This window comes from Sceloporus undulatus, chromosome 5 (genome assembly GCF_019175285.1).
Source record: "Sceloporus undulatus isolate JIND9_A2432 ecotype Alabama chromosome 5, SceUnd_v1.1, whole genome shotgun sequence".
NCBI lineage: Eukaryota > Metazoa > Chordata > Lepidosauria > Squamata > Phrynosomatidae > Sceloporus > Sceloporus undulatus.
In genome coordinates, this window is record NC_056526.1 from 58,618 (window position 1) to 86,069 (window position 27,452).

General features: G+C 50.9%; 1 protein-coding gene across 3 annotated transcripts in view; it reads right to left on the reverse strand.

Moving 5' to 3' along the window:
• The window catches only part of PPP6R2 (protein phosphatase 6 regulatory subunit 2), a 64,116-nt gene that overhangs the window by 9,632 nt on the left and 27,032 nt on the right, over nucleotides 1-27,452 (reverse strand). The window contains exons 18-23 of one of the 3 annotated variants that reach the window (XM_042466502.1): nucleotides 20,528-20,655; nucleotides 12,164-12,336; nucleotides 10,688-10,850; nucleotides 2,160-2,251; nucleotides 1,624-1,837; nucleotides 122-268 (exon numbers count right to left, since the gene is read on the reverse strand). In XM_042466502.1, the coding sequence (XP_042322436.1) occupies nucleotides 122-268; nucleotides 1,624-1,837; nucleotides 2,160-2,251; nucleotides 10,688-10,850; nucleotides 12,164-12,336; nucleotides 20,528-20,655 (917 nt within the window). Of the gene's footprint in view, nucleotides 1-121; nucleotides 275-1,623; nucleotides 1,838-2,159; nucleotides 2,252-10,687; nucleotides 10,851-12,163; nucleotides 12,337-20,527; nucleotides 20,656-27,452 lie in introns of all 3 variants that reach the window. The other 2 variants (XM_042466500.1, XM_042466499.1) reach the window with 2 other exon arrangements.

A 27,452-nucleotide genomic window follows, 5' to 3' on the forward strand; every position in this document is an offset into this window, starting at 1 on the left:
GGAGCCAGAGGAGTGTAAAGCCCCAAACACTCTCGCATGTGCTCTGCCTGTCAGCTACAAAGCAGGGGGGGGGAGGCGGCGCAGAGGGAGACCCCATGGAAACCAGGCAGCCCGCCCTCACCTATTACTCTTGGCTTCTGAGATTGTGGCAGTGGTGGCAGAATGTGGAGGGCTTCGGTGCGGCTGGGCACTGCTGCTCTCCAGGGCCTTAGCTGGTCTGTGCTCCAGGACTCTGGTCATCTTGTCCGCTACTAATTCACAGTCACTGCTGCTGCAAAAAAAAGAACAGAAACTCAATCTGAGTGGTCAGCTCCAAAGGGGTCAGAGCAATGTTACAGGGCAAGAAGAGACAGTTCCTCCTGAAAAGCACATGTGGGAACCCCGGGCCACTAGAAACACAGTCACATCCCCGCCCCGAGGGGCAAGGGGGGCACTGAGAGGTCCAAATGGAAAATCCCACCCTTGGAGGGCCGGGGTGGTGTCAAGGATGAAGAAATATTCAGGGCCCAACTGGACACCTTTGGCCCTAAGAGGAAATATCCAGGCCCCACTCTCCATCTATACATCCATCCATCCAGTCCTGGACTGGACGGACCCCCCTCTCCTGCTCCACCACCTCACGTCCCTATTGTCCAGCAAAGAGCCCCGACTACCAGGCTGTGGGATGCAAACTCATGGGAACCCTGGCGAAAACCCCCCTCTGCCCCCTCCCCATTCCCTTTCCCTGTGGGATCTCCGCCTGCCAACGGACGGAGCAGGCTGGGAAGCATCCACGGCCTCCCCATCTCTGGGCAACCTGCCAACGGCCCTTCCTTGCTCTTAGGAGAGGAGACAGAGTGAAAACACAGAAACCAACGCCATTAGCAGGGGAAAAAGCTGGTCTGCAGGGCTGCCCATTCGCCACACACTCAACGTGGCCATTTAAATGGAGTCTCTTCAAAGAAAAGTGCTGGGCTGTTGGGCAGGATGTGGCCTGGCACCCAAGACCAGGGATAAACAGGCAGGGAGGTCAGTACCCTTGGAAGAAGAGTGCTGGGTGTCCACCACAACAAACTGGCCCCACCACCCATAAACAGAATAAGAGCAGAGGCTGGTCAGTTCTTTCCCCGTGGCAGCACCAGTGGCCTGGGTGGTAAAGGCCCCTTCCAGCTTCAATGACCAGACTGCCCCAAGCCCTGCCAGACTCCACCAACCCTGGCACATGCCCTGGGGAAGACAGGGCATCTTGGAACAAGCAGAAGGAGCTCAAGGAGGCAGTGGGACCAGGAGGAAATAGCATTCTGGGATACAGGAAAGGCCTCCTACGCCACTCTCAAAAAGCAGGGCTCGGACGGGCCCTTTTGAAAAGCAAGGATCTCATTATCTGACAAGGAGGAGGAGGAGGAGGAGGCGGGAAAGAGGGAGAGACAAAGAGACTGGTCCCAGGTCATGCCAGCAGGTGGCCATCCATCCATCCATCCATCCATCCATCCATCCATCCATCCATCCACCCACTTTTGCCCCAGAGGTGGCAGAGAGGGCAGAGCAGGGCAAGAGCCCCACAGAGGCCCCTGGTACCCTTTGCCCCTGGCCTGCCTCTCCCTTTCCCAGCCCAGCCACGTCAGTCTGTCCATCCTCCTATACCTGGCAAAGAGAGCTTGATTGTCCCTGGCGTCCACAGTCAACTTGACCACTTCCTGGCCTGAGCCTGTGCTGATAGTTCCTGTGACAATGTCATCCGCCTTTTCCTCGTCCTCCTCGCTTTCTGAACCCCCAGAGGAACTGCTGTCTGAGGCCACCAACGGTGCCTTCTGCGCCACACAGACATTCCAGGCGCAAGGGGAGGCCGCTGTGCTCACTGCATGGGGTGGGGAGAGCATGTTAGGACCCCAGGACCCCTCCCTTCCCTCACAGTCTCAGTCATACATGCCCCAGACCGCTCTGCCCACCAGCCCCCTCTCACCCGGACCCCACAACCGGAGGGCCCCAGTGGCCGCCTTGCCTCACATGCAGCCTAAGGGCAGGTGCTGTGTCCTGGGTGCCACCATGCCAGCCACTCTTGTGCTGGGATCTTTGGCCCCTCCCCCCCCCACTGCCAGGAGAGGGAGAGGTGTGCCCCCACTCCGATGGACAGGACCAAGGGCCAGTCCTCACCACCATCACCGCTGCCAGGTCCTTACCACTGTTCTCCTCTTGGATCCGCTTGAGGTCTCCTTCCGAGTCGCTGCCCTCCATGTCTGCAGGAGAGCTGCACCGGGGACCAGCCTCTGAGCTGGAAAGGAGAAGGTAGGCATGGGGCCTCTGTCTAAGCACACTCTCCCACCCCACAGATCACCCCAAGGAGGGCCAAGGCCACAACAACTTGGAAGAAAGCAGTCCAGGCATCCAGAGCCATTTCAATCTGGCTTCTACCCTAAACCCTAAACCCGCTATAGGGCTGCAACCTCCAGTCCTAGAGGGGCTCACGCTCCCCTCAGAAGACTGTGTTCGCAGTCTGGGGTGCTTCTTGATTTGTCGCTTCAGATGAGAAATCAGGTGAATAAGATGGTCAAGAGCGCCTGCTACCAGCTCTGGCTTACTTTTCTGGAACTGGATGACCTCAAAACTGTAGTACATGCACTGGTAACCTCAAGACTTGATTTCTGCAATGCGCTCTACATGGGGCTACCCTTGTGCCTAGTCCGGAAACTTCAACTGGTACAGAATATGGCAGCCAGGTTGATTACAGGAACCAACAGGAGTGGCCACATTACACCAATATTGAAGTCACTCCACTGGCTGCCCATTAGTTTCTGGGCATAGTACAAGGTGTTGGTCATTACCTTTAAAGCCCTTCATGGCTTGAGCCCAACCTCCTTCCGTACCATCCGCCCCATGCGCTCAGGTCCTCTGGCAGGAACCTATTGCAGTCCACAAAGACCAGACTGACTGCGACCTCCCAGAGGACTTTCCTCGCAGTCGCTCCACCTTATGGAACAACCTGCTGGATGAGATCTATCAAATTACCAACCTAGATAGCTTTAAGATGACGGGTCTCTTCCGGCAGGCCTTCCTGGAACAGAACCCGGCCCCATACACATATATACAGTATGTGATGATTCTGCCCACCGTTATTGTATTCTCGTATTACTGTTTTTAGATTTTATTGTTTGTAATGTATTTATGAGAACTGTTTAATCCTTTTTAAGGGGGGGAGATTGTATATATTGCTGTATCATTTTAATGCTGGACACCACTTTGATTCTTGTGACAAAAAGCAGGATATAAATGAACGTTTTATTTGTTATTTATTATTTCTAGACTGGCGATGGCACAGAGATGGCTTTGGTGGCTATATTGAGCTGGCTTCCTAGTGGCCATCACGCATGCCATGGTCAGGGGCCTGGAACTACATCCAGCCACTTCTAGAGCAGAGGAGCCTTGAGAAGGGAACTGGCAAATGCTGGGAGAGTCTGGCTGTCGGTCCTACTAGACCTTTCAGTGGCTCCCATTACCATCAGCAATGGGACTTGGGGACATTGTTCTGCAGTAGCTCCAGCCTTCTTGGAGGGATGGATTCGAAGGGGGTGCTGCAGGAATCCTGTCCAGCCACCTGGACACTGGCCAGTGGGGCTACTCAGGGCCCAGTCCTGCCCCCAGGCTGTTTAGTATCGACATGAGACCCTGGGAGAAGTCAGCTGCACTCAGGGGTCCGGTGCCACCAGGATGCTGATGACACCCAGCTGTTTTATTCCACCTCAACAAAGGAAGCTGTTTCCAGGCTGAACTGGTACCTGGCAGCTATGAGGGACTGGATGAAGGCAAACAAATTAAAGCTTAATCAAGACGAGACAGAGGTCTATTGACAGATAGATCTGGGAACAGGGATTCAGCCTGTGCCAGGCAGGTTTTCTTGTCTCTGAAGAGGTAGGTTTGCTGCATTGTGGGGGGGGGGGGGGGGGGGGGGCTACTGCTGAATTCAACCCTGAGGTTGGAAGGTGTTTCTGTGTCCTAAAGGCTAGTGGAGATCCCTAATCTGGCCATGGGGATGCAAGGCTTGGTCACACTCCATCTGGATTACTGTTAACGCTGCCTCTCAATAGCACTCAAAATGTCGCTGGTCCAAAGAGCCACAGCCAAGCTGCTAAGCAGGGCTGAGGGGGTGGAGCTTCTGTGCGTCACATTTGTGAGTCACAAGGGGGTGGAGCCAGCAGACTAGCTCCTGGACACAACAGACCTAACAATCCTGGACGAATACCACGCAGAGGAAGATGCTCGGGTGGAAGAGGTCACTTGCCATACACAGGAGGCAGACAGCTGGAGGAATGTCACAAAGAGAAGTAAGCCAAGAAGGAATTGTTCGGGGAGCTTGCAGCTAGAGAATCGATTCCAAGCTCTTTCCCTTATCAAGGAGGATGAAGAAGAGCAGCATGGACAGACTTCAGGGACAGAGCAGGGGAGCCTGAGAGTCCCACCCGAGGGAACAGTCGCTGCTAAGCCTCGGAGGAGGCATGTGGTCGTAGTGGGGGACTCCTTGCTCAGGGGTACAGAAGCAGTGATATGTAGGCCTGACAAGAGTCTCGAGAGGTGTGTTGTCTTCCAGGTGCAAAGATCCGTGATGTGACAGAGAGGCTGACAAGACTGGTCAAGCCTACTGACCAATACCCCTTCCTTTTGGTCCACGTGGGAACCAATGATACCGCAAGACACAGCCTGCAGAACATCAAAAGGGATTACGAGGCGCTTGGTAGGAAGCTGAAAGCAATGGATGTACAGGTTGTCATCTCGTCTCTTCTGCCAGTTGAAGGGCATGGTCCAGGAAGGGAGAGGAAAATAGCGGATGTGAACAACTGGCTTTGCAGATGGTGCCGCCGAGAAGGATTTGGATTCTTTGATCATGGGCTGCGGTTCCATGAGGAGGGACTTCTTGCAACAGACGGGTTGCATCTCACGCCAGTTGGAAGAAATGTTTTTGCCAACAGTCTCAAGAACTTGATCAGGAGGGCTTTAAACTGAGTTCCGAGGGGAAGGGAGACAACATTAAGGAAGGCGAAAGGGATGGCGAAAATAGTCAAACTGACATAGAGGAAACAAGGCAAACAGTGCAAGGACCCAACAGTGGGAGGCAAAAAAACTTGCACAAGCAGCAAGTCAAAGGGAACCATGATCTGCGATGCATCTACACTAATGCACAGAGCATGGGAAATAAGCAAGATGAACTCGAACTCCTAGTACAACAAAGCAAATATGATATAATAGGCCTCACTGAAACCTGGTGGGATGAGTCTCATGACTGGAATGTGGAAATAGAGGGGTATAACCTTATTAAGAGAAATAGGCCAAACAGGAAAGGAGGAGGAATAGCACTATATGTCAGAGATATTTACACCAGTGAAGAGATCCTGGACATCAATCCTGGAAGCCAGGAGGAGAGCATCTGGATAAGAATCAAAGGGGAGGGAAAGAACAAGGATGTTACGGTGGGAGTCTACTACAGACCCCCAAGTCAGGCTGAGGAATTGGATGATATCTTTCTAGAACAGATGACCAGACACTCAGAAAGGAGAGATGTAGTAGTGATGGGCGACTTCAACTATCCTGATATTTGTTGGAAGTCAAACTCAGCCAAATCCTCAAGGCCTAGCAAATTCCTCACTTGCCTGGAAGACAATTTCATGGTCCAAAAGGTGGAAGAGGCAACAAGGGGGGTCAGCTATTTTAGATCTGATCCTAACCAACAAGGATGACTTGGTTAATGGGGTGCAAGTGGTGGGATCCTTCGGTGGAAGTGACCATGTTCTCCTGGAGTTTGTAATACAGTGGAAAGGAGAAGCCAGGCAGAGTCAGACACGCATCCTAGACTTTAGGAGAGCGGATTTCAGTAAACTTAGAGAAGTATTGAGGGCGATTCCATGGTCAGAAATACTAAAAGATAAAGGAGTTCAGGACGGATGGGACTTTCTCAAAAGGGAGATACTGAAGGCACAATTTCAAACAGTTCCAGTGAGAAAGAAAAACGGGAGACGTCTCAAGAAACCAGGATGGATGACTAAGGAACTTTCAACCGAGAAGAGTTTGAAACGGAAGATGTATAAGAAATGGAAAAAGGGGGAAATCACAAACAAGGAATTCAAAGAAATAGCAGGCATTTGTAGGGTAAAGTCAGAAAAGCTAAAGCGCAGAATGAACTCAGTCTTGCTAGAGAGGTTAAGAAGAACAAAAAGGGCTTTTTTGGATATGTCCGCAGCAAAAGGAAGAAGAAGGAAACGGTAGGTTCACTTCGTGGAGAAGATGGCAAAATGCTAAGAGAAGACAGAGAAAAGGCAGAATTCCTCAAGACCTTCTTTGCCTCCGTCTTCTCAGAAAAAGAAAAGGGGCTCAACCTGAGGATAATGGAGCAGAGGACAGAATAAGTAAAGAGATAGTAGAGGAACACCTTATTAATCTAAATGAATTTAAGTCTCCGGGACCAGATGAACTACATCCAAGGGTCTTAAAAGAACTGGCAAATGTCATATCGGAGCCATTGGCCATAATAGTCTTTGAGGACTCCTGGAAAACAGGAGAGATCCCAGCCGACTGGCGGAGGGCAAACGTTGTCCCCATCTTCAAAAAGGGGAAGAAAGAGGATCCCTACAATGATCCTCCAGTTAGTCTGAGATCAATCCCAGGAAAGATTCTGGAGCAGATCCTTAAAGAGAGAGTCTGTGAACATCTAGAAGGCAATGCCATCATCACAAAAAGTCAACATGGGTTTCAGAGAAACAAGTCATGCCAGACAAACCTAATCTCTTTCTTTGATAAAATGACCAGTTTGGTAGATGAAGGGAATGCTGTGGATGTAGTATATCTTGATTTCAGTAAGGCCTTTGACAAGGTTCCCCATGACATTCTTGCAAACAAGCTTGTAAAATGTGGGTTAGACAAAGGAACTGTTAAATGGATCTGTAATTGGTTGACTGGCCGAAGCCAAAGGGTGCTCAACAATGGCTCCTTTTCATCCTGGAGGGAAGTGACCAGTGGGGTGTCCAGTGGGGCTCTGTCCTGGGCCCAGTGCTATTCAACATCTTTATCAATGACCTGGATGACAGAATTGGGGGCATACTTATCAAATTTGCAGATGACACCAAATTAGGAGGAATAGCTAATACTCCAGAGGACAGGATCAAGATTCAAAATGACCTGAATAGACTAGAAAGCTGGACCAAAGCTAACAAAATGAAATTCAACACGGAGAAATGTAAGGTATTGCACTTAGGGCAGAAAAATGAAATGCACAGATATAGGATTATGGGGGACACCTGGCTGAATGAAACTACGTCTGAAAGGGATCTAGGAGTCCAAGTAGAGCACAAGTTGAACATGAGTCAACAGTGTAATGTGGCAGCTAAAAAAGCCAATGCGATTCTAGGCTGCATCAATAGAAGTATATAGTGTCTAGATCAAGGGAAGTCATAGTGCCTCTCTATTCTGCTTTGGTCAGGCCCCAAATGGAACAATCCTGTGTCCAGTTTTGGGCATCACAATTCAAAAAGTACATGGAGAAACTGGAGCCATGTGTCCAAAGGAGGAAGACTAAAATGGTGAAGGGTCTGGAAACCATGAAGCCCTATGAGGAGAGACTGAGGGAGCTGGGGATGTTTAGCCTGGAGAAGAGAAGGTTAAGAGGTGATATGATGAGAGCCCTGTTTAAATACTTGAAGGGATGCCATATTTTAACTTTATAGATTGACTCATTGTTTTTAAAATGGCACTCCCATACATGCATGCGCACGCACACATACTGTACATGGAACGGGTGCTTTTATTCTGTATTATTTAAATGTTTTATAGCCCACCTTTTGTCATAGTACTGGAAAGAAGGTGGAATATGAATGAATAAAACAACCCCATTTTGCTCACTGCAACACAGACTGGAAATGATCAATACACATTCCCTTCTTCAAAAAGCAGATACAGATTGTTTTTGTGATTGTTCCTTAGAAGATGTTTTATCAATAGCATGAACTTGAGTACCTTATGGAAGCTTAAAATGAGATTTAAGAAGATTTAGTTAGTAGAAATTTACATGTAGAAACTTCAATGGTACAGTTTAGGACTGTGATGGTGAAGGCAGGTGGCACGCGGCGCCATTTCGCCTGGAACGGGGCGAGGGAGAAGGCGGAATGGGTGCGTGCCCGTTCCACCTCCTCCCTACCATTTTCGGGCCTCCCGCTGTCTCAGCCCTTTGACGGGGAGCGAAGGGCCGGGGAGAAGGAGGCTGGGACGCATGCCCGGCCTCCTCCTCCTCGCTTTTCCTTCGCTCCTCGCCAAAGGGCTCCATGGAGCCCTTTCTCAGGGAGTGAAGGCCGAGGAGAAGGGGGCTGGGATCGTCCTTTTGCCGGCCTCAGGAGGGACCCTCAGGGGCCGGCAAACGCCGGGGGAGGAGCCAGAGGCTTCCTCCCTCTGAAAAGGGGACGGAAGCCCTGCCCCGGCACTCAGCCCCCATCCTGGGGGTAGAAGCCCCGCGCCCGGCATGCGAACTGAAAAAGGTTTGCCATCACTGGTTCAGGAAATCAAAGTTATGTATGTAGGTAGTTTTATGTTTAGTCTGGATATTATGTTATGTTCGATGTTGTAATTTTTGTCGATGTGTAGATTTCTTAAATATGTGTGTGAATTTTAAAAAAGCAGATACAAAAGGCTGCAAGAAGTCTAGGGCCATAGCAAAAATACGCCCAGAATCCAATCGTCTATGGAGAGAGAAACGCCAGAGGAGCAAGTGGGAAGAGACACTAGGGACCCATGCAAACGGAGGGCCATGGTCCATGAAGCACACAAAGGCATTCCAGGAAAAGAATCACTATGTGCTTTATAGAGACTATAGCAAAGCCTCTGACTGCATAGATCCCCAAAAAGCTATGGAAAGCTCTTAAAGACGTTGGAGGGCCATGACATCTACATCTGATAGTCCTGGTGAGGAATCTGTACTCAGGACAAGAAGCTACTGTTAGAACAGAAGACGGTTCCCAATTAGCAAAGGGCTCAGCTAAGGATGCATTCTATCACCCTATTTGTTCTAATTGAAAATATCAAAGAAGAGCAGGTTTAGACTCAGAGGGAGGAGTGAAGATCGGAGGAAGGAAGATCAACAGTCTAACCATATTACTAGTGAGAAACAATACGGACTGTACTAACAATTACTAAGGAAGGTCAAAGGAGAAAGTGCAAAGCCAGGCTTGTTGGTGAACATAGAGAAATAAAAACGAATGACCATGGAGGATCCACATGAATTCAACCTAGACAACGAGGAGATCAAAATCGTTACAAGATTTCCCGCATCTTGAATCAAACACTGATTACAACAGAGACTCCAGCCAAGAAATCAGAAGAAAATTAGAAATGGGGAAAGTAGTCATGAAAGAACGAGAAAAAAAACCTAAAGAGCAAAGATAGACAACTGAACACCAAAGTTAGAATTGTCTACGGATGGATGTGGGAGCTGGACAGGGAGAAAACCAAGCCCTTTGAGATGCGGAGCGGGAGGAGAGTGCCAAGGATACCACAGACAACCCAAACCACAAGCAAATGGGTCCTGGAACAGACCAAGCCTGCAGTCTCCCTGGAAGCCAAGATGATTAAATGGAGGCTGTGGTACTTTCGGCACCAGAAAAGGCAATAATGCTGGGAAAGGTGGAGGGCAGCAGAAAGAGAGGACGGCCACATGCCAGATGGATGGACTTATGCAGGGAGGTCGTGGGCCTCAATCTGCAGGACCTCAGCAGAGCAGTGGGGAATAAGGGGCTTGGAGAGGTCTCACCCACAGGGCTGTCGTGAGTCGGGGTCTACTTGAGGTGAACAACAACAACAAACACAGTCTACCTGGGGCTGCCCTTGAAAACTGTCTGGAAAGCTCAGCAGATGCAAAATGATGCAGCCAGGCTGCTGACGGACCAGTTACAAGGAACATGCAACTCCCCTGTTGCAACAGCTTCACCAACCACCAGCTTTTGGGCACAATTCAAAGTGCTGGTTATGACCTAGAAAACCCTACATAGCTCAGATCCTGGTTACCTGAAAGATTGCATCTCCCCATAGATACTCCCTGTGAATCCTCGGCCTCAAGATCTTCCGGGGAGCCCTTCTCGAGGCCTACAGTCTTGGGAGGAGATGGGAGAGGCCCTCTTGGTGGCTGCTGCCAGACTGTGCAACTCCTCTCTGCTCACCGTCCAGACAAGGTCATGGTGGCTGTGAACTGGCGTTGTGGTTTGAGTGCTGGACTATGACTCTGGGGACTAGGGTTTGATTCCCAGCTTGGCCATGAAGCCTACTGAGTGACCGTGGGCAAGTCTCAAGCCCTCAGCCTGAGGGGAAGACAATGGCAAGAAATCTAGCCCACGAAACATCACGATAGGTTTGCCTTACTATCGCCATAAGTTGGAAATGACAACTTTTAAACATTTTAAACATTTCTATCTTTGGGTGTTAGCTGCACCTTGTGCAAGTTCAGAACCAAGTATGGCAAGGCTGCTTGCGTGGAGGAAGGAGAGCCACTGGGGCAAGAAGCCAAGGGGTTTGCGTGCCTGTGACCCAAAAGGAACAGAAGCAGAGAACGCCCTGTCAATGGGATTCCTGGGCAACCTCTTGGCTGCCTCACTGGGCCTCCCATTGGGCTCATCATCCAGCCACCCAGCAGCAGGCAAGAACAGATGACTGCCAGCAAACACACACACACCCCACAGACGCTTACCAGCAGAAGGGCTGGAAGTCTGTGAACGTGGCCCAGCCTCTTTCCTTGGGAGTCTTTGGGTCCAGGGCGGCCGAATCCCACACGCTGGATCCGACGTCCATTGCCACGCAGGAGGCAGGGGGCTTGGAGCTGACCGGTTCAAACACAGCTGTCCAGCCGGATCCTGCAAGGAAGCAAGGACAGGACAGCTTTGGCCCGGTGGAAAGCAGCCCCAGTCCCAGGCCTTTTCCAGGCAAACTTGGCAAGACACTGGGGCCCAAAGCAAGTAACAGCAAAGGAGTGCAGGCAACATTACTCCTGCCGCAGAACAGACGTGATTGACAGTTGCTGAAAAAGTAGATCTGGGAAGCACTTCTGCTCTGAACCTTCTGAAGAAAGTGTGGATCGGCAATGCCTCTGAACAAGTCCTTCTGTGCTGATCGGCTTTCTGGAGCACGGTCTGTGTTACTATGAAGGAGGATTCCTGAAAGCAGCTCATGGCAGCAGCTGATAAGAACCTCGTTGCCAAGAGCGTCACAGATCTCATTGAACTCCTCCATGGAGGAGGATGGAGGGCTTCAGAAAGAAAGGCCTCCAGCTGCTGGGAGCAGCAATAGGGCAACTCAATAAAAATAGCAAGATCCATTTCTTACCCACTTCTCCCCATGGACTGAGGCCGGGAACAACTCAAATTAGAAAAAGCATGAACCCACCAATGAACAGGGAAAAATAGGAAGGAAGCAGCAGCTGGACAGGAGGAGCCAGTTTTCAGGTGACTCTGATATACAGAGCAACAAACAACTTAAACTCTTAACACAGGAAGGCAAATAAAAAACAATGTGCATTACTGAAACCCAGGTGGAATGACACTTATGGTTGGAATTAGAGCCATATGCTATTCAAAAGAAGTAGACAAGTAGGGAGGGAGAAGGGGCAGCGCTGTATGCCACAGATGTATGCCTCTGTAATGTGGTCGGCTCTTCGTATGCACCGTTACGGACGCGCCTCTGGGAATAGCAAAACCCGCGGGGCATCAAGTCCTGTTCTTCTCAATGGTGGCGCAATGCGAAAGCAACTGTGCTGGCGCAGCCGCATGCATGCTCCGCTATTGGGGAGAGCAGGGCAGGGCTCCAATGCAAGCCCACGGAAAAGGAGAGCCAACTGTACATAACTTGGAACAAGGAAGACAAGTTGAATCAAAGGAAAAGGAAAAAGAAAAGGAAACTACTACAGTGATATCACTGAGTTCTAATGTAGACCTCCAAGCCATCTGAAGACTTGAAGAAACTCTACCTACAAAAATTTAGCATACCTTAAAAACGGAGAGCTATAGCTGTCATCAAATACCTGACTCCTCCTGACAGTCAGAAACGCAAGGTCTAAGAAGACCCTCACTTGCCAGGAGAGGCCTCCTGCGGCCACAAGGGCCAAGAGAACAGATGACCAGTGCCTGCAATCGCCTCAAAACACCTGAGCTGGCCCCAGAGCACCCAGTACCTTCAAGAGAGGGGTCTGCACTCTTGTCTTTGGGACGGCTGCTGTTTCCGTCTGGAGGAGAGGCAGCTGCCTCCTCGCCCTCTTCCTCCCCAGGGCCAGGGCTATTGCCATCGGGGTCACCATTCTCGAGGTCAATTCTGGACGAACTCTCTGAGGTATGAGATGCCCCAAACCTGCAACAAGGACCAAGAGTATGGAACGCCTGCGGCCCCACATGCGCTGTCATCAGTCTGCTTTGTTTTGCTCCCTCCAGTCTTCCCCACAGCAATGGAAGCACTGCCCTCCGCTGGTCAAGCTGAATGGCTGGCCAGCCTTCCTCTCCCTTGGATACTGCAGAAAGGGGCAGGGGGTCCTAGCAGCTGTGAGGCAATACTTGCCACCACATCCCTGGCAGCAAGCTTTGGGGGATACCTGGGGACTGCTTTGCAGAGCCCCCCGTGCCCCCTCCCCAGATACACCAAATCAGAGCAACCCTTTCCCTTTATTTGTTTCCCAGTTAGAGACTCAAAATGGCTTACAACAATCTTTAAAAAGGTAGTTAAAAACTCACAGAATACAAAATTGAAAAAGAGATGGACTAATCAAAAACTTAAAACCAGATTAAACACATACACACAGGCACACGCACACACACACACACTAGCACAACGAGCAAGATCCACTGCATTGGTAAGGTGAGATGAGCCTTGTATCCTTACTCCACAATTGCCTTTCAGAGCAGAAGAGTCTTTGCACTTCTGCCCAAGGAAACCAGGGAGGGTGCCAGTCTAGCTCCTCTGGGAAGCGAGTTCCAGAGCCTGGGGACAGGGCCCATCTTCCCATCAGATACAGCTGTAAGGGCAGTGCGACAGAGAGAAGGGCCTCCCAACAGATCTCAGAGCATGGGCTGCTTCCTAAGGGAGAACACAGTCCTTCACATAACCTGAGCCCCATAGGATTTTATAGGTCCAAGCCAGTGCTTTGAATTGTGCCTGGAAACGGAATGGCCAGTGGGGCTGTTGCAACAGGGAAGTTGTGTGTTAACAACCCGGTTGCAGCTCTTTGGGCCAACCAAAGTTTCTGAACACTCTTCAGAAAGAGCCCCACACACAGAGCATTAAAGTAATCCAACTGGGACTTAACTGAGGCACATGTCACTGCGGCCAGATCCGACTTCTCCAGGAACAGATGCAGTTGGCCAACTAGCTTGAACTGTGCATTGCACTCCTGGCCACCGCTGAAACCTGAGCTTTCATCCAGGAGCAGCACACCCAAGCCATGCACCTGCAACTTAAGGGGAAGCATAACCCCGTCTGGCATAGGATAAGGACAGGTTGCTTACCTGTAACAGTATTTCTTCGAGTGGTCATCTGCGAATACATACAAATGGGTTTCACTGCGCCTGCGCAGTGCTGCTCGGAACCTTCTAGAATCACTGGGCAAAGTTTACTTTGCAACATATAGAAACTTTTTGGCGGTAACTCCGCCACCCGTTATAAGGCCCCTGCCTTCCCGCTCTTTCCCCAGTTCCGCAATTTTTCCCACCAAGTGGGCGATGGAAAGAGAGCCAATGTGAGCAGGACACTGAGGGGACGGACGGGTGGGATTTGTATGTATTCGCAGATGACCACTCGAAGAAATACTGTTACAGGTGAGCAACCTGTCCTTCTTCTTCGTGGTCTCTGCGAATCATACAAATGGGTTAGACTGACAAGCTAAGGTATGCGGCGGAGGGAGTGTCCTGAAACCAAAGCTATGGTAAACCAAAGGTATATTTATTGCAACAATAAACACCCTGAACCATAAAAGAGTCAGTCTTTGTTCATGCATATATCAACATAGCAATCACATTGCTAAACCTGAGAAGGGAACAAGAGGTCGTGCAAGACCGGTCCCATGAAATTTGTGCAAACCAACATTGACAGAATGTAAACAGTGTCAACTGTACATCAGTGTTAAGACACAACCCATCAGTAATGTAATCAATGTAATCCTGAAACCAACACAGCCCTCCCGAAAGCTGCGTCTCGGATGGCTCTGGTGTCCAACCTGTACTGCTTAATAAAAGTTAGAGGTTGGGACCAAACCGCAGCCTTGCAGACATCCTCCAAGGGAATCCCCGACAGAAATGCAGAGGTTGCTGCAATTGCCCTTGTGGAATGGGACCGAACCCTGCCAGGGAGAGGTTTGCCCAACAGTTCATAGCAGAGGTGGATGGTACCGACCACCCACTTGGAGAACCTCTGCGCAGATACTGGCAACCCTTTCTTCGGCTCCGAGTACCATTGGAAAAGTCTTTCGGAGCGACTAGAGGCAGCCGTTCTGTCCAGGTAAAAGGCGAGAGCTCTCCTGACATTGAGGGAGTGCAGGCTCCGCTCCGCATCCAAAGTTGGGTTGGATGCGAGGGTAGGCAACACAATGTCCTGACACATGTGGAAGGCAGACACCACCTTAGGCAAAAAAGTAATGTCTGTCCGAAGGACCACCTTGTCTCTGTGAAATCTCAAGAAGGGTTGGTCCCTGCGCAAGGCACAGAGTTCGCCCGCACGGCGGGCAGAAGTAATGGCCACAAGGAAAGCAGTTTTCCAAGTCAGTAGTCTCAAGTCCGCTGTGGCCATTGGTTCAAAAGGCTTGGCTTGGAGGGCGGAAAGTACCGCCTCCAAACTCCAAGCCGGAGTCAGTACCGACACAGGAGGGTAAAGATTGGCACATCCCCTGAGGAATCCCTTCACCAAGGGATCCTTGAAGAAAGAAACCCTCCCCCCGAACTGAAACTTGGAACAGATGGCAGACAAATAGCACTTGATGGAGGTAAGGGACAGACCTTCATCCAAAAGTGCCATTAAAAATTCCAGCACCACCAGGGTGGACACCTGAGTGGGAGACAAGCCCTTTCGGTCAAGGAAGATGCTAAACCTTCTCCATTTCAGGGCGTAGGACCGCTGGGTAGAAGGTTTCCTTGCAGCCAGGATCACCGTCCTCACTGCTTCAGGTAGGGCGGTTAGGGCCGCATCCTCCAAGCCACCAGTGGAAGGCTCTCGATGTCCGGATGGAGGATCCATCCGTCCTGGATCGAGAGCAGGTCCGGGCGAGGTTCAAGGCGGAGGAAGCATCTCCTGGAGAGATGCAGGAGGGATGCGAACCAAGGTTGTCTCGGCCACCATGGCGTGATCAGGATCGCGTCCGTACGGTCCACCGTCATCTTGGACACCACTCTGATGATGAGAGGAAAGGGGGGGAAAGGCATAAAGGAGCTCCCCCAACCACAGGAAGGCAAATGCGTCTCCAAGGGATCCGTCCATTGGCCTCCTGGAGCAGAACTGGGGACAGTGGCTGTTCCATTCGGTCGCAAAGAGGTCGATCCGAGGGGTTCCCCACCTGTTGAACAAGTCGCTGACCGTCTCCGGATGGAGCCTCCACTCGTGGCACACCGAGGGTGATCTGCTCAGGCGATCCGCCAACTCGTTGTCCTCTCCCGGCAGGTGGATCGCCTGAAGGAGGACATGTCTGTGGATGCACCAGTCCCAGATGCGCAGAGTGATCTCGAGAAGAGTCCTTGACTTGGTGCCACCTTGCTTGTTGATGTAATACATCACGGTGGTGTTGTCCGTCCTCAGGAGTACCACTTTGCCTGTCACAGCGGCCTCAAAAGCTCTCAAGAGCCTTTTCGACGGCGAGCATCTCTAGGGCATTGATGTGGAGGAGTCTGTCTGAGCCCGACCATCTGTCCTTGACAACTAGGTCGAGGAGGTGAGCGCCCCAGCCTTCTAGAGAAGCGTCGGTCGTCAAAGTCACTTGAGGTTGAGGTTGATGGAAGGGCATCCCTGAACACACGTTGCGGTCGTCCAACCACCAACTCAGGGAGGCGGCCACCGGTCTCGGTACCGTAAGCCACCTTGATGGGGGGTCTTCCATCGGAGAAAAGACTGAAAGGAACCAAGCCTGCAGTGGACGGAGGCGAAGTCTTGACCATGGTGTCACGAAGGTTGTTGACGCCATGTGTCCCAAGGCTACCTGAACATCTCTGGCTCTCACCCTTCTGTGGGAGATGCAGGGTCTCAGTGATGCTACCAGCGCCTGAAAACGGTCCACGGGGAGAAAGGCGGAGCATTTTTCGGAGTCGAGGATGGCTCCGATGAACTTGACCTGTCTGGACGGCGTGAAGTGTGACTTTTCCTGGTTGATCACCAGTCCGAGAGAGTCCAACAGCTGCACGGCGAACGAAATTGCCTCTTGGAGGTCTTGTTGGGAGTCTGCGACAAACAACCAGTCGTCCAGATAAGGGAAAACTCTGTAGCCTCTTTGATGGAGGTATGCTACCACCGGCGCCATGCACTTTGTGAAGACCCGAGGGGCTGTGGCAAGGCCGAAAGGGAGCACGTTGTAGTGGTACGCATCAGAGCCGACGGCGAAGGCGAGGAATCTCCGGTGGGACTCCCGAATCCCAATGTGGAAGTAGGCGTCCTTCAAATCGACTGTCGCGAACCACAGGCCCTGGTAAAGAAGAGTCACAATAGAAGCCAGGGTTACCATTCGGAACCGGCGATATTCGAGGAAGAGGTTCAAGTCTCTCAAGTCCAAGATGGGTCTGATGCCCCCGTCGGCCTTCGGTACCGTAAAGTACCTGGAGAAAAAGGCCCTGTGGTAGGATTCAGGGGGTAGCGGGGAAATAGCCCCCTTGTCAAGTAATGTGCGCACTTCGTTGAGAAGGGTGTCCGAGGGGGGGGGTGGAAATGAAAGCTCCGGTGGGCGGGAGCTCTTCGAACTCGAGGGTATAGCCCCTACAGACGATGTTCAGCACCCAAGAGTCGGAGGAAATGGAAGCCCATACGTTGGCAAAGGGCCTTAGAATGTCTAAAAAACACCTAGGGGAGGCGAAGTGCGCGAGAAGGTTTCATGCCCTCTTTTTGGATTGGTCAGGGTCCTGTCGGCGATTCCTGCGGTACCGGGAAGACTGATTGCGGCGGCCCGAGGATGAAGAGGACTGGGACGGGTATCTCTGACGCTGAGAGCCCTGCTGGTGAAACTGACGGTCCTGGTAGGAGGACCTATTGAATTGGCCCTGCTGTTGTTGCCAAGGACGGAACCACCTGCGGAAGGGAGCTGGAGCGGGGGCAGACATACCATGTTTTCTCGCCGCCGCCTTCATCCTGAACTTTTGATTCAGTTTGTCATCAGTCTCGGCGTGGAACAGGCCCGAGTCATCTATAGGCATGTCTTCAATGGTAGCTCTGACACTGGAGTTAAGGTCCGAGCCCCGCAGCCAGGCGTGCCTCCTTAGGGTGATGGAAGCTGCCATGGCTCTGCCAGAGCACTCCACGATGTTTCTGAAAGCTGTGATAAGCCAGGCACCAATGGAATGGGCCTCATCCCTTATCTCGGTGAGTGTCCGCTGGACTCCATCCGGAACGTCTGGCACAATTGGGGAGATGCCCTCCATCAGGGTTTGGATATAGGCACCCATACATGCAGTGTAATTGGTTGTCTTCACTGCCAGAGCAGCTGCTGCATATGCCTTTCTGGCTAAGGCATCAATCTTTTTGGCCTCCTTGTCCAATGGCACCGCCGCCTGACGCTGAGTTGAGGTCTGCTGGGCGCCTTCAACAATTGCCGAATTCTGGCGAGGGTGAGAGGTGAGCCATGGTGAGGCTGGAGCCGAAACCCTATAGAGGGACTCAATCTTGCGCAGCGGGCCGAGGAGCGAAGAAGGGCAGTCCCAGGAGCGCTTGACTAGAGTCTCTAGGGACGGCAGGAATGGAACCGATGGTGTTGAATGGACCCGGTCGTGAACCCTGCGCTCGACGGGGTCCTTGGCCTCTTCCTCGGGGTATGAAAGTTCAATGTCCAGAGCCCTGGACATCTTGATGACGTGCTCAACAAACGACCTCACATCATCCGTAGGGGAGGCTGCTTCTGGATGGTGAAGGAACTGAGGAGAATCCTGGGCCAAGTCCTCCACACCCGAAGAATCCTCGGAGCCGACGGGCTCAGGTTCGGAGTCCGAAGCAATCAGGTCTACGGTAGCAGTAGGCCTGGGGCGTTCCATAGGCCGGCTTGCAGGCAGCAATGCAGATGCAGTCGACGGACCTGGTCGGTCGGTGTGGTCACGGTCACGGGGACGGTCCTGGGTCTGGACAGGCTTGGCCAGAGCCACCTCTCTAGGGACTGGCAGAAAAAATTGATCAGTCTCTGAGTCATAAAAGTATTGAGGATCGTCAAGGGCCCGAGCCGGAGATCGCGAAACCGGTGAAGCTGGCGAGGGGGATCTCGGCGGGAGATTAGAGTGGTCCTCATCGTCCGAGAGGAGAAAGGGAAGCGTTGTCGAAGCCGACTGTGCTGGGACCGGCAAAGCCTGGACGGTGGCATCCCCGTCGTGGGCCCCCACAGGGGAATGGTCACAATCCCTCACAGGTGGATGGTCCTTCACCAATGGTGTGGCCAGAGGATCGGTCGACACCGGAGAGTCAGGGCGAGGGCGATCTCAATGAGACTTTCGGGAACCAGCAGCCTCCTTTGAACGGTTCTTGGAAGGAGACCCCGAATGGGAACTTAAGTGAGTGGTTGATTTGGCCTTCTTGGCCGAAGACGACGCCAAGTCCGGGGCCGATGACTGCCTCTTCTTGGCAGACTTGTGGCGAGCCAGCGCATCCGGGGGAAAGAAGGGGATCGGTGACTCCGAAATAGCAGCCGTGCGCCCAGCCCGGTCCTTGCTTCGGGCGTCGGAGTCCCTCGAGCCCGAGGGCTCCGGTTCGGAGGCGGTGCTCCTCGGTGTGGGGTCATCTGACCTGGCCGGCTTTAAATGGTCCGGCGATCCGGACTTGGTCTTGGCCCTCTTGGAGCTGGACGATGCCGAGGAAGCCTTTTTATGGGCTCCTTGGTCAAGGGCCGCCCGGGACGCCCCCGATGCCTCGGAAGGGGCTCCCTCATTGTGAGCGGAAGCGGCATCCGAACCCAATGACCCCGGTACACGAGGGTGCTTAGTGGGTTTAGAAGTGGCGCTGGGCTTCATGGAGCCGCGGGCCAGTGGACGAGCGGCGTCCGAAACCTCCAGGACCTGCGCCAGCGAAGTAGAAGGAGGCGCACTGGAAGGGCCGCTACGGACCTGGGCAGAGGATGTCGAAGCAGGGGCCGAAGCATGTCGGGAATCCCCCTCCCAAATCTTGCCTTGGGCTATAGCGGACGTCAGCCGCGACTCTCGATTTTTATGAGCTTGGGAAGACATCGACTTACAGAGGCTGCAGACCCTGGGGTCGTGGTCCCGGCCAAGGCAGAAGAGGCAAGAAGAGTGGGGGTCCTGAACAGGAACCTTGCCTCCACAAACGTCACACTTCTTAAAAGGAGGAGACATCCTTGAGGCCGAGAAGCAAAACGAGGTCCAAAAACACAGTCCAAGGTCCAATGACACGAGGAGAATAGAGAAGCCGAAGTCCAAAAACAGTCCGAGTCAAAGTACCAGTGATTTCCAACGAGCTAACAAGAGCGAAGTTCCAAACAGCAACCAACACGGCGGAAAAAAGGAACTGGGGAAAGAGCGGGAAGGCAGGGGCCTTATAACGGGTGGCGGAGTTACCGCCAAAAAGTTTCTATATATTGCAAAGTAAACTTTGCCCAGTGATTCTAGAAGGTTCCGAACAGCACTGCGCAGGCGCAGTGAAACCCATTTGTATGATTCGCAGAGACCACGAAGAAGAAATCCCTATTTCCTGCTTTGCCGTTCGGCTGACCAGGAACATCTCTGTCTCATCTGGATTAAGTTTCAATTTGTTCTCCCTCATTGAATCCATTACTGATGACAGGCACCAGTTTAGGACCAAAACAGCTTCCTTGGCTTGTAGTGGAAAGGAGTAACAGAGTTGTGTGTCATCCACTGAACCCCCAAACTCCAGACAAATTCTCTCAGCAGTTTCATGTATATCTTAAATAGCATCAGGGGAGAAACCAAGCCTCGCAGGGCCCCACAAGCCAACAGCCGAGGGGCTGAGCAGGAATGCCCCAGCACCACCTTCCGGGATCATCCCTCCAGGAAGGAACAAAGGTACACTGCCCCCAACCCCCATCCTGGTGAAGTGGCCCAGAAGGATACTATGATCGATGGTATCAAAGCCCCATGAAGAGACCCAGCAGAACTAACAGGGACACACTTCCCCAGCCTGCATTTCCCATGTAGGTCACCCACCAAGGCAACCAAAGTCAGGCCTGAAACCAGAGTGAAAAGGACCTAAATCTATCTTATCCAGAAGCCCCTTCCTGTCTCTTTTGCTTCAAACACAGGAGGAAAGCTTTAGGAAGAGTTCATCCTGCAGCACACAGCAAAGGCTACAGCTTGGTGCCCTGGAATGGAACGCAAAAATGGATGTTTGGCTCCAAAAAGGGGACAAGCCTTACCGTGTCCGTGACTTGACTTGCGTTGCATAGCTTCTTTCCTTCTCTTCCCAAATATCTTCCTCTTCTTCATTATCATCAAACTGCTGGATGCGTTCACTGCAGCAGGCTTCAAAGAGGGATGCGCTGGGCTACAGGAAGGGTTAAGGGAAGTTAGGACAGCCGGACAAGAGCTCTGGCTACAACTGTGTGGGCCACACAGCCCTTTAGCCTTCCAGAGAAGGCTGCAACCATCTCTTTGTTTTTTGAGCAGAGCAGACCAAACCTGTCACAACATGCTCCAGAGCCCTACCCTCCATCAGGGGCTGCCACCCTTCATCCTGCCTGACGCAGGTGCTATGCCAAGAAACAACCACCGACAACCCCCTGCCACCAGAAGACCCCCAGGCCACTGCCCTTCTTTGATGGCTGGGAGGACCCCTCTCCCCCACTGGGCCCCTTTCTGGGGGATTCTGACTGCATCCCATGATGTTGCTTTGGAAGCAGTGGGAGCCACCAAACAGCCTCATCCCACCTTTCCTCAGTTTTGGGACTTCCAGGGGCTTCAGGTACAAACAAGCCTAAAAGAGCCCCACAGGCTTGTCTGAAAGGGATGGGTCCAGCCCTGTCACTTTCTCTCCTTTGCTCCTCCAGACGTGTCCCAAGAGACCCAGCCCAGCCTCCCTCTGCTTACAGCAAAGGGGCCTCAGGGCTGGGCCAGGCCAGTGCAAGGACCTTGCCTGCCATGGATTGTTGTATCTCCCTGGTTCAGGAAAAGCTCCTAGGCAGGGCCTTTTGCGCACCAAAATTATAGATAGAAAAGGCTCTGTATTGGCCGGGGGGGCAGTAATGTAGGATTTCTCCTTTTGGGTAACCCTCAAAAACCCTCATACTTTCTTCTCTCGCCTACCAGAGAATGACTGATGACCAACAAGCCCTATGAGTAGCATTCTTAGGGAGCTGGGCGTGTTTAGCCTGGAGATGAAAGGGTTAGGAAATGATATGATAGGCCTGTTTAAATGCATGAAAGGATGCCATATTGAGGATGGAGCAGAGACTCTACGTAAGCATTACAATGAACTTCCTGATGGCAAGAGCTGCTCCTTGTCTGGAAGACTGCGTCCAGTTCTGGGCATCTGTTGAGAAGCAGGAGCTTGTCCAGAGGGAGGGCGACCATAATGGTGAAAGGTCTGGAACCCCCCAAAGTCCTGTGAAGAACATTCTTAGGGAGCGGCATACGTTTGATGAGGATGGAGAGAGCTTGTTTTCTGCTGCTGCAGAGACCAGGAAGCAGAGCAATAGATTCAAATTACAAGAAATGAGATTCCAACTAAACATTAGGAAGAAGTGTAATTTTTGTTGCAGAAAACGCCACAAAAACTCTGGTTGTGAAAGACCTTCCTGGAAGTACGAGTTGTTCATCAGTGGAAGAGGCTGCTGCCTGGGAGTCTTCCTCTTGGGAGGTTTTTAAGCAAAGCCTGGGTGGCCTTCTGTCACGGAGAGTGCTCTGATGGTGCCTTCCTGCATGGCAGAAGGGAGCTGGACCGGATGGCCGCCTTGGGGTCTCTTCGAACTCTATGGTTCTGAGGACAGCATCCTTGGGGCAGGAGGCAGAGAGGTATGGGTTCTATGGTCCGGTTTTGAGAAGGGAGGGTGAAGAAGTTGATGTGTGGAGGGTCTGAAACGTATAGCATAGCCACATGTACTGATACTGAGCACCTACAGGTCTGATGCAATGGCAGCCCATTGGTGGCGAGAGGCATGAAGTCTGTCGGTAAAGAAAGTGGTGGTGTCACTAACAAAACGGAAGTCATCCTGGAGGGAATCAAAGATGACGTTTGTATGTACCTTGGCTTTTCTTTTTAAATTGGGGTGGTTTGTCTTTCCTGTGGTGAGTGAGTTTGCACAGTTCATTGTGTTGGAAGGCAGGTTGCTTCTGTTGTTGAGGAATGGTTGGACTGGAAGTCCTTCAGTAGCCAGAGGAAAAATCTTAGTACCAAGGTTTGAATGGGTGACTTGGTTTCTGCAGACTGAATTTTCATGCTGTGGACCTCATCATGTGGGTATGTTCTAGACCAGTGACGGTGAACCTTTTACAGACCGAGTGCCCAAACTGCAACCCAGACCCCACTGATTTATTGCCAATTGCCACGTCCCTCTGGCTTTCTAGTAAGAAACTCTGGCAAACTCTCTGCTAGGGCAACAGCATGTAAAAGGGAACCATGCTCTGCGATGCCTCTACACAGAGCATGGGAAATAAGCAAGATGAACTCGAACTCCTAGCACAACAAAGCAAATATGATATAATAGGCCTCACTGAAACCTGGTGGGATGAGTCTCATGACTGGAATGTGGAAATAGAGGGGTATAACCTCTTTAAGAGCAATAGGCCAAACAGGAAAGGAGGAGGAATAGCACTCTATATGTCAGAGATATTTACACCAGAGAAGAGATCCTGGACATCAATCATGGAAGCCAGGAGGAGAGCATCTGGATAAGAATCAAAGGGGAGGGAAACAACAAGGATCTTACGGTGGGAGTCTACTACAGACCCCCAAGTCAGACGGAGGAATTGGATGATCTCTTTCTAGAACAGATGACCACAGTCAGAAAAGAGAGATGTAGTAGTGATGGGCGACTTCAACAACCCTGATATTTGTTGGAAGTCAAACTCAGCCAAATCCTCATGGCCTAGCAAATTCCTCACTTGCCTGGAAGACAATTTCATGGTCCAAAAGGTGGAAGAGGCAACAAGGGGGTCAGCTATTTTAGATCTGATCCTAACCAACAAGGATGACTTGGTTAATGGGGTGCAAGTGGTGGGATCCTTCGGTGGAAGTGACCATGTTCTCCTGGAGTTTGTAATACAGTGGAAAGGAGAAGCCAGGCATAGTCAGACACGCATCCTAGACTTTAGGAGAGCGGATTTCAGTAAACTTAGAGAAGTATTGAGGGCGATTCCATGGTCAGAAATACTAAAAGATAAAGGAGTTCAGGACGGATGGGACTTTCTCAAAAGGGAGATACTGAAGGCACAATTTCAAACAGTTCCAGTGAGAAAGAAAAATGGGAGACGTCTCAAGAAACCAGGATGGAAGACTAAGGAACTTTCAACCGAGAAGAGTTTGAAACGGAAGATGTCTAAGAAATGGAAAAAGGGGGAAATCACAAACAAGGAATTCAAAGAAATAGCAGGCATTTGTGGGGTAAAGTCAGAAAAGCTAAAGCGCAGAATGAACTCAGTCTTGCTAGAGAGGTTAAGAACAACAAAAAGGGCTTTTTTGGATATGTCCGCAGCAAAAGGAAGAAGAAGGAAACGGTAGGTTCACTTCGTGGAGAAGATGGCAAAATGCTAACAGAAGACAGAGAAAAGGCAGAATTCCTCAAGACCTTCTTTGCCTCCGTCTTCTCAGAAAAGGAAAAGGGGCTCAACCTGAGGATAATGGAGCAGAGGACAGAATAAGTAAAGAGATAGTAGAGGAACACCTTATTAATCTAAATGAATTTAAGTCTCCGGGACCAGATGAACTCCATCCAAAGGTATTAAAAGAACTGGCAAATGTCATATCGGAGCCATTGGCCATAATAGTCTTTGAGGACTCCTGAAAAACAGGAGAGATCCCAGCCGACTGGAGGAGGGCAAACGTTGTCCCCATCTTCAAAAAGGGGAAGAAAGAGGATCCCTACAATGATCCTCCAGTTAGTCTGGGATCAATCCCAGGAAAGATTCTGGAGCAGATCATTAAAGAGAGAGTCTGTGAACATCTAGAAGGCAATGCCATCATCACAAAAAGTCAACATGGGTTTCAGAGAAAGAAGTCATGCCAGACAAACCTTATCTCCGTCTTTGATAAAATGACCATCTTGGTAGATGAAGGGAATGCTGTGGATGTAGTAGATCTTGATTTCAGTAAGGCCTTTGACAAAGTTCCCCATGACATTCTTGCAAACAAGCTTGTAAAATGTGGGTTAGACAAAGGAACTGTTAAATGGATCTGTAATTGGTTGACCGGCCGAAGCCAAAGGGTGCTCAACAATGGCTCCTTTTCATCCTGGAGGGAAGTGACCAGTGGGGTGTCCAGTGGGGCTCTGTCCTGGGCCCAGGGCTATTCAACATCTTTATCAATGACCTGGATGACAGAATTGGGAGCATACTTATCAAATTTGCAGATGACACCAAATTAGGGGGAATAGCTAATACTCCAGAGGACAGGATCAAGATTCAAAATGACCTGAATAGACTAGAAAGCTGGGCCAAGGCTAACAAAATGAAATTCAACACGGAGAAATGTAAGGTATTGCAGTTAGGGCGGAAAAATAAAAGGCACAGATATAGGATTATGGGGGACACCTGGCTGAATGAAACTACGTGTGAAAGGGATCTAGGAGTCTAAGTAGACCACAAGTTGAACATGAGTGAACAGTGTGATGCGGCAGCTAAAAAGGCCAATGCTATTTTAGGCTGCATCAATAGAAGTATCGTATCTAGATCCAGGGAAGTAATAGTGCCACTGTATTCTGCTTTGGTCAGGCCCCACCTAGAATATTGTGTCCAGTTCTGGGCGCCACAATTCAGAAAGGACATTGAGAAACTGGAGCGTGTCCAAAGGAGGGCGACAAAAATGGTGAAGGGTCTGGAAACCATGCCCTATGAGGAACGACTTAGGGAGCTGGGGATGTTTAGCTTGGAGAAAAGAAGGTTAAGAGGTGATATGAGAGCCCTGTTTAAATATTTGAAGGGATGTCATATTGAAGAGGGAGCAAGCTTGTTTTCTGCTGCTCCGGAGAACAGGACCCAATGGAGCAATGGATGCAAGCTACAGGAAAAGAGATTCCACCTGAACATTAGGAGGAACTTCCTGACAGTTAGGGCTGTTCGACAATGGAATGCACTCCTTCCTCGGAGGGTGATAGAGTCTCCTTCCTTGGAGGTCTTTAAACAGAGGCTGGATGGCCATCTGTCAGGGATGCTTTGATTTGGATTTCCTGCATGGCAGAAGAAGGGGGTTGGACTGGATCAGGGCCCTAGTGGTCTCTTCCAACTCTACGATTCTATGATTCTAGGTTCGCCATCACTGTTCTAGACATTCATCCATGGCAGAGTAGAAGAGATCTATCCCACTGAAGGGTAGGTCTTTGATGGTGTTACAAGCTTGTAGAGATAGTCCTGAGGAGCGGAACCATGTATGGCAGCAGAGAGCCATCACAACTGCTGCAGCCTTACCTCCACGGTCAGCCAGATGGTGCGCAGTAGCTGTCTGTGGTGAAGCACACATTCAGGCTTTGGTCTGAATGGTTGCAGTTACTCTGCAGTCTTCTTCTGACAGGCAATCCAGGAATGGGGTGAACTTGTCCCAGAGGAACAGATGATATGCCCCAAACAGGAGAATAGTTGGCAATGTGGAAGATGAGAGAGGACACCAGGTAAACTTGCACCCATGGTGTCCAGCTTCTTCCCTTCCTTATCTGATGGGGTGCAGAATCTATAATATCAGAGCTGGGTTTGTGGCGGTGAGTAAGCCGCTTGCAGCTGGAATCCAACAAATGGTATGGCAATGCTATATTCTTTTATTATGTGGAAGGGATCAAGGATGGGGTTGACCACAATTTATGGCAAAGGTGGAAGAGATGCAGAAGATGCTGAGTCACGCTGCAGTCTCTAGTAAACTGGGTCCTGAATCTGGGTTTCTGAGCCCTGAGCTTTCAAAGTGAATGATTTAGCCATTCAGAGGATGTGATCCATGAAAGAGCGGATATCACTTAGTAGAGAGGCAGAGACACATTTGCTGAAGAGAGATTCAGGAGAGATCTATGCTTGTCTTGGCTCAATATCAGAGGAGTCCGTGACATCTCTAGATCCAGGAGAGCCCCAGATAGCCGTCAGTTTATGCCGCCCTGAATTACTCAATTCTTGTGGCTGGGGGATGGTTGCCATGGGTTGAGAGATGGTAGAGATTGGCTGTGGATGGGTCTTCAGTGGGGAAGGAGCGAAGGGTGATTTGTGCCGTCTCCCTGGCAATACTGGTGTTAGTCTGGATATTCTTCCAGACAGGTATACTGAGGCCATAGGCCCTATAGTCATGGTGTTCAGGAGGGGGAGAGTAATGTTGGTATTCTCTGTGATATCCAGGGATGTACAAATGCTCCCTGTAGCGGTAGCAACCTCAGTATTCTTAATACATAATGTGGAGAATAGGCATCTGTATCAGCCTCTATAAGAGGAGTAGAGGAACCAAGGCTGTGATGTTGAAGGTGTGGGAGAACTTAAGATCAAAGAGATGTTATGGGATCACAAACGGTCACCGACGAGTCACTTTTGGACTCAATGGCGAGATTCCACAGCTGTTCACGCTCTTGAAGTGGCCAGCCTTGGAATGGTGCTGACAGAGGCATGGTTGAGGGAACTCTAACTGAGTGCCTCTCCTTCCAAAGTACGTTTGGTACAGATCAGTTCCCGAGTGGATACTGGTGGCAAGACTGCCATGTCCTCTCGGGCCACCAGCAAATTCATCCTCGAATAAGGATGATGTGCCAGTAGAAGGCTCTGCTGATTGAGAATGTCTCAAGGAGAAGAAAATGGTATGACTCTCTTCTTTTTCATGCTTCTTAGGTGTGATTCCCAGCTGGTGGTTTGAGACAAAAGCGGAGGCCAACTGGGGCACCATCTCCATAGGTAAGGATGGGATCATGAAAGTGTCAGTACCAAGGATATTGGCTTCCCCACTGATTGTGACATTGTAGTACCCAAGGAGGTTTCTAGGGTCAACCACTTGATTGTCATTCATGTGGACAAGCCTATCTCTTCCTGGGAAGACTTTTTTGGCAGCAACATGTCCAGGGCCACAGGCTTTGCGGCCGAAGCCAGGGCTTTAAGGGCCTGTTTCCACCTTGAGGTGGGGGGCACGCTTCCAGAGAGCTGGGGAGGGGGACACCTGGCAGAGAGAACAGG